Raw genomic sequence first — 12,510 nt, forward strand, 5'->3', positions numbered from 1 at the left:
AACAGTGCAACAAAATATTCTGTACTTAAAGGCCATAGGCAGACAGATGTTGACAAAGAAGGCTCTTCCAAAGCCACGTTCGGATTGATTTCTGCTAACTGCACATATAAACAGGAGCAGAGGGCCGGTCACCTCTGTAACCACCGGCAGCAGCAGCAGAAGCCGCAGCTTCAGACGCAGCCAGAGGGACTTCTGAGCAGAGAAGGCGCTGCCGACTCGCGCAGCTGCCTGATCGAGTGGCTCCCACAGACGCCGGCTGCGCTGGGGCCCTCTCTCTTTCCTTCGTCTCCTTCTAAGACTTTCCCTCTTTCCTTATCACTTCTTTCTCTCCGTGAACTTAAGGCCACTTTGTCCCCCACCCCTCTTAACTCGTCGCCCCCTCCTTCTTCCTTCTACATCTCTCTCCTCGCCCCCTTCTCTCGGTGTCACGCTCCCTCCTAGTCCTGAGCGTCCACAAACTTTTGAACAGAATACCGGCCTCAGCAAACAAGTCCTTCAGCTCCTCCTGCTGCTCCTGCTCGTTGCTGCGGCTTCTGCTCAGACACTAACGCCAGACGGTGATGCCTCTTGGGTTGTGACTCCAGAGCAGAAACTTGGAGAAGCCCTTTGCCCGCCGTCCTACTTGGCAGCAAACCCTCTGCTGGCAGCGGTAGGAGTTGAATGGTAAGGGGAAAAAAATCTTACCAAACCAAACAACTCACCTGACTGCTAATTCTTTCGCCAGCATCAGGGTACGAGTTAGCTTTCCTTCGTACCAGATCTGGCGAGTTATTGGGCGTTGGGTATATACATATACTTTCTAACTATAGCGAGAAGGAAGTGGCGGGGGCGCGCCGGCTGTCATTAAGCCGTATTCAATACTGGGAGTCAGAGGTGAGCGCCGTCCCTCCCTCAGTTCAGGGAGTTTCTAGGGGTCGGAGGGTGGAAGGCCAGTGGCGTTCTGACTGCTGTGTGCTCTCTTTCGCGTCCTGCGCAGAATGACCATGTGTAGCGGAGTGAGGCTGGCCCTGCTGGTCTACGGGATAATAATGCACAGCAGCGTCTATTGCTCACCTGCCGCCGCCGGACTCCGGTTTCCTGGGATCAGGTAGGTGCTGGCTGCCCTAGCTGAGCTGAGGCCGGGGCTTCCCTTCCCCTGACACCTCCTCGTGGTCGCCCTCCTGCAGTTCCTCGGTCAGGCTACGACCGGTCAGGCTTACCACCACCTCCCCATGCGGCCCCACTGCACCGCCACCAGCCTGGGTCCGGCCGCGGGTCAGTGGCCGTGGCTCAGCGGGAGGATCCCGGCAGACTCCGCTGGGCCTCGGCCCCCCTCCCCCAGCCCGCCGCAGCCGAGGCGCCTGGGTGGACCGAGCGCACTTCGGCGGGCTGGTGAAACCTCCCCTCCCCCAACCCCTCCCACGGGAGGGGGGCAGGGCCGGGCCCTATTCTTAGCTTGAGTTAGGAGAACTTTGGCTCCCGGAGCCAGTTTGTGGGGGGGGGGGGGGGGGTTGAGAGTGAAGCTCCTGTGGACTTTGCTTTGTTACAGCTTGTTCGGGACTATCGGGGCGGGGTCTCCCTCTCTCTCCTCACCTCAATTAGAATTCTTTCTACTGGAAGAGCTTCCTCTCAAGTGATAGGTTTTCCAACTGCATTTTGAGTCTTGGGGAGAGGGAGTGTTGGCCGGGTAGAGTTAAGAAGAAGCTATTTGAGAGAAGGAAAACAAAGATGAGGGAGGGGGAAATAGATGAAATGGATGCAAAGGAGCAACAGAAACCAAACTGGCAGGCAGTACTGGGAAGGCAGCCCTACCCACCCCAGGCAGGAGTAACCCTGGCTTCCCCCACCCACCCCCAATTCCGGGTTTCTAATCGGTCGGCGCTGCCCGGGTTCCCCGCCGCAGCCCCAGAGTCCCGGGCCTGTCAGCGGGAGAGTGGAAGCTCGCAGCGCAGCATCGGCACTCCGCTGTGCACCGGGCTCCTGGCGGCGAGGAGCGCGCGTTCTGACCGCAAAGCTGCTCCTCCGAGCCGCGCCCAAGAATGATCTCCTTAGGGGTCGCTGACCATTGATTTGGGTTCTGGCTTCGGTGTTAGGATTCCAGCATCTGGGCACGGGGTACGGGGTGGAAGTGCCGAGAAAGACCAGGAGACTCCGAGCAGCCGGGCCAGGGCAGACAGGCGCGTCGCCGAGGAAAGGCTGGGTGTGGGGCGAGCGCAGCAATGCCTTGCCCCTACCTCTCCAGGGACGGAGGAAAGGCGAGCGAAGTAACGAAGTATGGCTAACCCCTCCTAAAGCGCGCTACTTGCCTTGGCCGCTTTCCTAGTCTCTCCAGCGGCCGAAAGCGAGTGGGTTGTGTATACTAACCCATCTCTCCCGTCCTGTATCAAGGATTGAGTTGGTAGGTAAGGGCGACTGCGAGATTGTTGTCTCTCGGTCCCCTGTTGACCCTTTGACCCTCTCCCTTTGCCTCTGGGTTGAGATGGTGTCCCGCCGCCCCGCCACCGCTAACATATTAGCGCGAACTATCTACTTACTGGACTTAAAAGCCTTATTACACCCCCAGCTATTTTCAAAGTCCCGTGTGCCTGACACTTTCTCCGGGCAAGAGGTACCGGAGGGCGCGGACATGCCACAGAATGAGCCGCTGCCAAACAGGCTAAGTTTAGGGGCATCTATTACTCATGTTCCTGCCAGATCCTCTCCCGCCCAAAATAGAAGCCGGAGGTTCTCCGTGACCTACATCTGCGCGGGGAAGGACTCCCCTGGGCTCGGAGGCTGGGTGGGGGTGGCTGCTGGCGTTGGCCGCCGGACTCCCCAGCCATCCACCCTCTCTGGCTCCCGGCCTCCCCCATCCGGTCTTCGCGTGGCCAGCGTCTCTCTCCTAGAGCCCTTCTCATCTCTGCCCGCCGCTGCTTGTGGACGGAGGCTCAAGCGCCAGGCCGGGAGCGGAGCGGTCCTCCTCCGTGGCCAGGTGTGCTAAGTCGGCGCAGACGCCTCGGCTTCCCAGTGCCCGTTGAGGCCGCGGCCCGGGCAGGGCGACTCTGCACCCGCGAGATGAGGGGTGGGAATTTCTGTTGGGTGGAGTTTTCTCCTCCTACTTCTACCCGCACCCCTGTCCTAGAAGAAGAGGCAATTCTCCAAGGGGCGCCTTTAGGAAGAAGGAAAATCGTGAGAGCCCCTAGGGATCTTTGGGTCCTCGCAGAGCCGAGGAGGGACCTGTAGTGACCACTCCTCGTGCCCCCGACTACCGCTGCAGGCCGGAGGACGAGGCGTACGACGAGGACGGAAACCCGCTGCAGGACTTCTATGACTCGGATCCACCTGGCGTGGGGAGCCCCGCCTCCGCGCTGCGCGACGCCTACGCGCTCTACTACCCGGCGGAGGAAAGGTACCACCGCACGGCCCTGCGCCGGCCCAGGACTGGGAGGGAGAAAGGGGCAAGGGGTGGCCCATCGAGTAGGTTCTTTTTCATAAAAGCCCTCAAGCCTCTCCTCTCCCGGGATGGTTCCCACGAGAGCGAGAGAAAGTTAGTAGCGGGCCGGTTTGTGTGGACATGAGGGCCGCGTGGGGACGAAAGGTCCGTGGCCCAAGGAGTGGCAGTGAGTGCGCGCCCAGGCCGGGCTCCACACCTGCGGTCCCCGGAGGGCAGGACGAACTCCGGTTCCTGGCACTCACGGGAACATCCCAAGAGTCATCCCCGAGTGCCTTGCCTCTGGGGTTTTCCCCGGCAGTCTCCCGGAGCACCGGGGGGCGTGCGTGCCCAGCTGGGGACCTGGGGCTGCCACTTGGGGACAGTCAGTGACCCCAGGCGCGCACTTTGCCTCCTTGTTAGAGATTTCGCCCACGGGGTCCTTAACAAGGCCTACCGCAAAGTGCTGGACCAGCTGTCCGCCAGGAAATACCTGCAGACGCTCACGGCCAAGGGCGTGGGGTAAGAGTTTGCGAAAGAGTTAACCCGCGCGTAATGGCGCGCCCCCGCGAGCGCCGGGGTGGGTATCTGTGCCAATGCGCGCTGGGCGGGCGGCGCAGCTTCTACGTCCGTGCGTGCACGTGGGGCCGAGGGTGCGTCTGCGCCGCAGGGTCTGCCGGGCCAGCTCCCGGAGGCAGACTAAGGTTCGGAGACCGCGACTTAAGTTTGGCCAGAGAGCTCGGGAACTGGGCGAGGAAGGGAGAAGGCAGGAAACCCGGGGAATCTGATCCGTTTTGAATAATTGAAAAAAAGAAAAAGCCCCCCTCCCCCACCCCAGGCCTTCAAAACCTTCAAGCTTCGTGGGACGATTGGCTAGGATATCCTCTAAGCATGACTTTTTCTTTCCTCATTTTTCTTTCACTGTAAATTCAGTTCGAAACAAACAAATCCTCAGATTTGGACCCTTAAGGAAACAGTTTTTGCTGGTGCCAGACAAACCCAGAGCACAGGGCTTGCGTGGAGCATCTCTCAGCAGAAGGCAACATTTTAATAAAGCCCATGGGACAAAAGATTACATTTTCCGCAATTAATAATTCATGCGATGAAAAATATTGCCTACAGCCTGTCGACTTATATTATTATCACGTTTTTCACTTTAGCGCGCAGGAGAGGAGTGTTCATGTCTGACTAGGAATTGCGGGATCGATGTAAACTCCACGGCAGCAGCCAACTTGAAATTTAGGGCTCTTCGGTTATTTTCTCTGTACGTGGGGTTGGGTGGGGGTGTGCCAGGAACGGTCAGGACGATTGAGCGCAAAAGCATGGATATTCAAATCTCAGCAGGCAGCGTTTGGAGAGAGGTTGGCCTTAAGTCGCTTGCCTTTGGCCCGGACCTCATCTGGGGCCCATTCTGTAAGGACTTAGTGCCCCAAGATAGTCGATGGGGAGGGAGGAGTGAGGGTTCCCATCGCAGCCCTCCCTCCGGCAGCTCTCTGGCCGAGCAAGGCGGCGCGGTGGGCGTTGAGAGCCGGCGTCATCCCTGAAGACTCCCGCTTGGGGTGGGGCCCGTCTGCCTCCAGCAACTATTCAACCTGTGTCTCCCGCCCCGCCACCCTCTTCCCGACCTCTTTCCTTGCAGTGGGAACCTGGGCGGAGGCGCGGACGACGACTCGGAGCCGCTCTCCAAGCGCCACTCGGACGGAATCTTCACGGACAGCTACAGCCGCTACCGGAAACAAATGGCTGTTAAGAAATACTTGGCGGCCGTCCTAGGGAAAAGGTATAAACAAAGGGTTAAAAACAAAGGACGGCGAATAGCGTATTTGTAGCGATGAGTTACCAGCTACCCTGTGTATACAACCCTGACACACTGAAAAGTCATTTTCCCAACTGACTGAACAGTCATCGCTCTTGTGTTCTGTCCAAACATGTATTTATGTATGAAGTAAAGCCATTAAATGAATATTTTGATAATAATATTGTTTTTCTTTTTACAAAGCACTAGAGAATGCACAGATATACTTTGTGGACCAATTATTGATATTGATATATATATATATTACAAATTTATATTAAGAATATATATATAAAAGTATAATTGAAAGCAGTTCAAAGTGTGCACAAGGATTGAAAATTCGCCTGAGCTGTTTGTTTTTATATAAAATAAATAGAAAAATAGACAATCATTGTTTTGAATATTACTCCTATTTTTGTAAACTGGAATTAAAAGGACAGTATTTTTATCCACTACAGGCCTGAAGATATTAATACCGACCATTTGCTACTGTACATAAACAGTGATGCCCTGCTCCAGGGAGATTTTGAGTAATGATTTGGGAGAATTGCTGGAGGGCACTCTTTCCCAGTGAGTCTTTGGGGCAGGCTGCTTCAATCCCAGCTGGACTCAACTAGCCACTGTCCCCCTCGCTGGGTGGCAATTCCAATACTTCTGCTTTCTTGGATTCTATTTTCATGTGTATTTGTTTCTCTTCAGACTCACCCCAGAAGGAAATTCTCCTGATAAAACTACAGCTGGATCCAAATTGCGCTTCTCCCCAGGATTCATACCACTCCCTGGGGGAGGAATTAGACTCTACAGAGAAGGGAGACTTGAATAGGAAGCTCCCTTTTCTGTACTTCCAGGGACCCCAATATTCCAAGGTTAGGGCAATTGGAACAAAGTGAAGGAAATGTAGGAATATTGGAAAAGGCAGAGCGTAAGGCAGTAGGAGGAGGACCCTCCTGGAGAGGGACTGGCTGGGGGCTGCCTCAGGCCTGGGAAGCTGGGCATAAGCCGTAGTCCCAGCGACTAGTCGGGTGCTGGGTATTGGAATTGGGTGCTAGGGTATTGGGTTGCAAGTCAATGTGTTCTGTCTCATGCTTCTCATCTTGTGAAATGGCGGATCCTCCCCTTTGAACCTTGCTCTGTAGGAGCCACCCTTTTCTTTCGTGGTTTTCTGAAGACTTCTTTCCCACCCTCTCGCACCAGTTTTTAAAGTACTGTTTACCATTTTTCATTCACTTCTATTAAATTTGTAATGCTTCTTAATATTTTTGTTGTTTGATGCTAGCACTTATTGTAAAGTATAGGAACCCTTGTGTAGTTACCACTAAGTAATTATGCACTAAATATGAATCTTTTGTTTCTTGTTGATTGAGTTTGTAGGTAAAATGTATTTTTCTACATTATGGCTTATTGCTTAGTAAAATTTATTTCATAAAACCAACCTTTGTCATATTAGAATGTGTAGTGTTCACATGTTGGTCAGTTGTACTAACTGACAAATCATTTAAATCTCATCTTCATATGTATGAGTACTATCTTATATTTGTGGTCAAGAGTGAGGTAAGCAAGCTCCAACAGGCCCTGAGAATGTCCCCTTGTATTCTTTCTTGGCTACAGAAAGCATGTCTGTCTGTTTCCTATCAATTTCTTGAACCTGTCAAGTAATCTCAATAAACAAAAGAACCTTCACCCAGCAACCAGCTCAAGCAACAACAGGCAAACCAGCCAGCCAAACTCCCAGATTTCAGGCCCAAGTTCTTTTGAAAAAAACAAAACAAAACAAGAAAAGATTAAACATTAGCTTGTAAAGTTTAAAGGACCTTTCCTTTTCCTTTACGGATTTGATCAGTATGAAGTCATAAATCAAAGAAAACTGACTTGGATTTGCATTCCCAGGCAGGATGGATGCTGCCAGGAGATCACATTGCAAACAGTGAAAGCACAGAGGCATTCGATCTATGCCTGAGTCCTGTGTACAGAATCAATCTTTCTTTAATTCTGCAGTCTCCTCAGGCAATGTGACACGGGATGCAGTTTGCAGCTTTAGTGCCTTTCTTCGCCTTTTAAATCGCCACGAATCACAGATGGCTATTTAGTGGCCCTACAATGCTGCAACACATTGGCTTGCATTTTAGTCTTAATTATTTGTTTCTTGGATAATGGGCAGTTTTCTGTATTTGTGTCAGCTGTTAGTGGTGAAATAGGGCTCTAGTTAACCTTTTTTTTACGAAGTCTAATTTAGTGTTCCCGTGGCTAGTTGCAAGCATTTACAGTGATCACCCAGTTTAATCTTTTGTATATTTTTTAGAAATGCCAAGAGCCTTACTAATAACCTGGAGCAGATTTATGATATAGTGATAATTTAGATAGATGTTAGTCTTGAAGCTCTTATTTTATGTGCAACTGATTATAAAAACATCTTACCCGAGTATTATTACACACATGATATCTATAATTAGGACTTTGATAACTGTTATATAAAGTGTGTAAAATTTGTATGAATAAATTTTTATAAACAATGCAACTTCGTCTAATGTGTGGGGAAAAAAGACATTCAGGAAATAACTACTTTAAAATCTCTTAAAGTATTTTCTTTAGCAACCATAAGATTTTTCATGTCTGGAATATCTATCTAATCATCCATGTATTTTCATAAATTGTATTTTAATATCTGCTTGATGGGTTACTGAATTCGACTAAAAATTTAAAGTAGCTACTTAGATGGAGACGCCTAAGAAGATACTAAGCTCATAAATAGGTGAAGATATTGGAACCTTTATAGGATGCTCAATTTAGATTAATTTCCATCCCCTAGTGTGTAAATACATTGCTCAGTACTCAGAAAGTTGCTATCCAGTGGTGGGAGATAGTAACTGGGTATTAGTTACACCTTTGAAATAGAAATCTAACATTGTTATTTTGTAAGTAACTCTGCACACTAAATTGGTCTCCATAAAATTCTGTATAAAAATGACTTAACTTTGGAGGTTTAAAAATATGTTTAGAGATCTATAAACAACTGTCTCTGATTAAAATGCTTTGGGCAGAAGGAAAAAGGATATGAGTAAGCAAAGAGTTAATTAAATATCTTTAAAAGAAAATGTACTTTGAAGTCCAGGACAAAATGTGAAAAGTCATTTGTGGATTTTTTTTAGTCATATTAACAAACTTTAAAGCAAAGCCTTCATATGAAAGTCCCATAAATTTCTCAGTGGTGTTTATTTTGGAGCCCTTGCTATTTCTGGGTTAAAAAAATGTAATAAAAATCACTTATAATAAGTCACATACAATTTAATTTAAATTGCCAAGTTTTCATCCTAAATATTAATGCATACAATTAATAAATCAATAAATGTATCACAATAATATTAAAGGACCAGTAAAGATCCGCAAGGATTCAAAAACTATCTTTAGAACTTAGCTTAGTATTTAAGGCCCAGAATCATATAAGGAGGACCTTATGACCTAGAGGTCTCATTTGTAGTGTATCTAAAAAAATGAACAGTAAAATTCATATTTACATTGGATTTTATTGGATAAGGAGTTTTTCTTCTCCATCTTTAAACTGCCCCCTCTGCTGCGCCCCTCCATGGAGTCGCTGAGTGTGTGTGTGTGTGTGTGTATATATATATATATATATATATATATATATATATATATAGTATGCTAGTGCGGTAAGTGGAAGAATGAAGAAAAATAAAGCTAATTTATTTGGTTGAGGGCTAATGACTTGTTGAGAAAATAGAAATAAGCCCCAGACTGGCTGACTTCAAGTGAAGTTAATTGTATTTAGCAACTTTCTATATTCTCTTACATGGGTTAACTCAAATGATGTTTTTTCCTTGGAGGGATTGATATATTTAGGTACCCAAGATGTGCCCTATTGGTGATAGGGCTGGGGACACATTGATTCAATATACAATATTGTATCAATATACAATACAATTTATACTGTATTGATTCAATACAGTATAAATTTACTGAACACCTAAAATGGACCAGGCACACTGGTTGAGAAAGCCTAACTAACATGTGGGAGTTAAGCTAGTATTTTTTGAAAGAATATTTTTCTGCAACAGGATCACATGGGGGAACTTGTTAATAATGCAGATTTCAGGACTTCACCAGAATCAGTGAATCTGCATTTTAAATAAAAACCGTAGATTAATGGGCAATGAAGTTTGAGACTGCCTAGATCTAGAATTTGGCAACATATTTTAGGCACATGTGTGTGCTGGGACTATTTTTTTTCATATTAATAAGCAACAGGTTATGCTATCTGTACACAGTAATAAATACATCAATAAGCTGTATTCTCCCAGGATGGACATTAGGTTCTTGAGAAGTTGTAATATTTTCTTTAGGTCACTAAGTCCATAGTTAGCATTATTTTACTTGTACGTTCTGGTTGGACCTCTCTGTTAGAGGAGCTTCTGGAAGAAGAGTGATCCTGTAAATAGAGTCTAAGTAGTTCAATCACATGACTGAGAGATTAATGAAATAATAGAACCTGCGCAGCTAGCTGGCGGTAACTGCGGATCCAGAAGTCAACTTGCAATTGCATTATGTCCAAATTTGGCTTGAATATGTCCCCCCAGCTGTTTACAAGATGATTTTACTTGGAGGCTCCACTGACCTCACACTCAACCCTACTGTTCACACTGTTACAAAACTGGGAACCAACATCAAGTCTGAGCTCTTTTTCTTTGGAACCCTTCTTTGAAGAAGGGAGATGCCTGCTTCTCTTTCGGCCTCACCACTGGCTTCCTATGCTGGTTTGTAACAGGTCAGCCTGTGCTTGGTCATTTCCCCTTCAACCAGGTAGCTTTAGCTCCTTTTTATCCCTCTGATGTTCTGGGGTAGCCTCCACTGTCACAGGGTCCAAAGTTCCTCATACTCTGGACCCAACATGATCCTTCTTTAGAAGGAAAAGTTCTTATTGGTCTTGGAAACTTGAATGCTCCTTTTCATCTCCCACAATTCCTCCATGGCCGGAATGTCCTTTCTCAACCTAACCCAACCTAAATATTCTGTAAGGGCTGACTCACACCCTCCTTTTTTAGGGATCTTCCTCAGCCTCTCTGAGTAACATATTGATGCCTCCACCACCATCCTTGCACTTGTTTCCGGTGACCCTCACTCTCTGCAGCAGTACTTCTGATCTTTAATTCCACACTGCTCTGCCCTGTTCCTGAACTGTTTTGTAAGTGCCTGCCTTGTCTCCCCAGCTCCATGATCTCCTGGAAGTCGTGGATGACAAAATGCACGTTAATGCCCGACACACTTCGGGGAACATAATAAATACCTCTGAGTGATGGAAATAACAGAGGACTTGCAGAATTCACCTTGACATTTCCCCCTTAGTCTAATAGGACAGCTACAAAGTGTATGTAGGAAGTGAAATTAACTTATTAATTAGGTGTTCATTGTAAATCAAACTAGATCTTACTCCAGGAAAAGCTACATAGAAAAGAATGCCAAATTAATTAGGTGTGTTTCTGCGATAAGATAAAATGAACTTTAAATTCGTATGTAGGCAAAAGGCTGCGACAGACTCAAGCAAGCCACCAGGCCTTAAGTTTTTCATCCTGATAAAGAAGAATTGTATTTCCAAATTAGAGGGAATTCACCTTATGCCTCAGGAAAGTCATACTTTTTCCTAGAATAAAGGAAAAGGGATTTCTTGAGAAACAGACTGGGAACTGGACTGCTCTCAAAGTGATAATTAACAGGGTAGTTATCTGCAGCTGTCAAACTTCTCCCATCAACAGAAATGTAATTTGGAACATAAGTTCATAGACAGGAAAAGGCACATAAGGAAAGACATTTTTTAACAACAGTGGAACATCGTGGTAGGTGATGTCATCTGGTCTAAGTTTATTTTCTTCTAGCTATATCTTTGCTATATATTACAGAATCCTAATTCAGGGAGGACTATTACCTATAAACCTAAAAGAAAATAGACAATGTGGTATGCATCTGCGCACATTTGCCCTCCTCTTGTTAACTACCTGGATTTACTCTTGAACACAGGTCCCTCATGCAGCTCTTGGCTTTTATGGGATGCAAACTGCACTTCTAGATGTAACTAATCAGGATAATTGTCCCCCCTGACCACAATTCAGGGCTTGACATGTTACCAATTTCAGGATAGTGGGATTAGAGATTTTTTTTTTTTGCTGGAAGCTTCTAGGAAAGAGGTTCTTTTTTTACTTCTGAATGGCATGATGTATGATTTAACACAACATATAAGAAGCCAGCCTCACAATGGAACTGACACCATGAAAGACAGACAGGAGTGATAGGAAGAAACACGTCCCTGAAAACAACATTGAGCCCTTGAATCAAATGAGCCCTTGAATCAAACAACCCTGAAGGCTGGACTGAACGTTCCTGTTAAATAAGCCCATAAATCCCCTTCATTGCTTAAGCCAGTTTTGTTTGTTGTTTGTAAGTTAAGACCTGTGTTGCAAGTCATGGAAACCCGACTCATACTGGCTGGGTATTTTTTCTTCATAAATCAGGAGAGTGTTAGAACTGGTCTGCAGAAGTTCCAGCCAACAGGAAGTGTTACAGCTTCCATTGCCCCAGTGTTCCAAAGCCTTCAACACGCTCTGCTAAAATTTTACTTTAATGTTTAAATATTGTAAAACATCTAGAAGTAAACCCAGTAACTGCTTTTAATTATAGTAAGAAATACCCTGTGAAGACCCTCACCATCCTTTGCCATCAACTCTACTACTTCTCTGAACCACTAGCATCTTAGAACTGCTCTGCTCTGAAACTTTTTTGAAATCCTGCCTTTCCCTGTACCCATGAAACTTGTGATAAAACTCAATAGAGCCACTTTGGAAGACAGTTTGGCTGTTTTTTTACAAAAGTCAACATACTCTTACCATAAGATTCAGCAGTCAGGCTCCTTGGAATTTGTCCAAAGGAGTTAACAACTTATGACCACACAAAAACCTGCACACAGATGCTTAGAGAGTCTTTATTCATAATTGCCAAAACTTGGGAGCAACCGAAATGTCCTTCAGTAGGTGAACATCTGTGATGTTCTGATGCGCCCACCCCTACAGTCCTTGTGAGAGTTCAAATGTCCAATTGACATATTCACCTGGATGTCCAAGCTCTCTAGGTACCCCAAGCTCAATATGTTCCCAAACGAATCATTATCCACATTTATTCCTCCTGTTTTTGACATCATTATCCATTATGTTACCCAATCTAAATACTTCAGAGTATTCTTCTCTTCCTTTTCCTCCTCTTTACTCCATTTATTTAATCGGCCAGTAAGTCTTAATGGATTTTCCAATCCTATCTTCTGCAGAACTCC

General features: G+C 46.7%; 1 protein-coding gene across 2 annotated transcripts; it reads left to right on the plus strand.

Annotated features, from left to right (window-relative positions):
• Positions 1–977: 977 nt before the first annotated feature.
• Positions 978–5,330, plus strand: ADCYAP1 (adenylate cyclase activating polypeptide 1; the record flags this gene model as incomplete). 2 transcript variants are annotated; one of them, XM_079941793.1, is made up of 4 exons in its annotated part: positions 978–1,087; positions 3,236–3,439; positions 3,812–3,910; positions 5,028–5,330. In XM_079941793.1, the coding sequence occupies 4 exons, from the start codon at positions 978–980 to the stop codon at positions 5,215–5,217; spliced, it is 603 nt and encodes a 200-aa protein (XP_079797919.1). In that variant the 3' UTR covers positions 5,218–5,330. The 2 variants fall into 2 exon arrangements, with proteins under 2 accessions (XP_079797919.1, XP_079797918.1); XM_079941792.1 differs by having other exon boundaries at positions 3,236–3,367.
• Between the last annotated feature and the right edge of the window lie 7,180 nt (positions 5,331–12,510).

The sequence above is a fragment of the Stenella coeruleoalba genome, assembly GCF_951394435.1.
Source record: "Stenella coeruleoalba genome assembly, chromosome: 14".
NCBI classification, from domain to species: domain Eukaryota; kingdom Metazoa; phylum Chordata; class Mammalia; order Artiodactyla; family Delphinidae; genus Stenella; species Stenella coeruleoalba.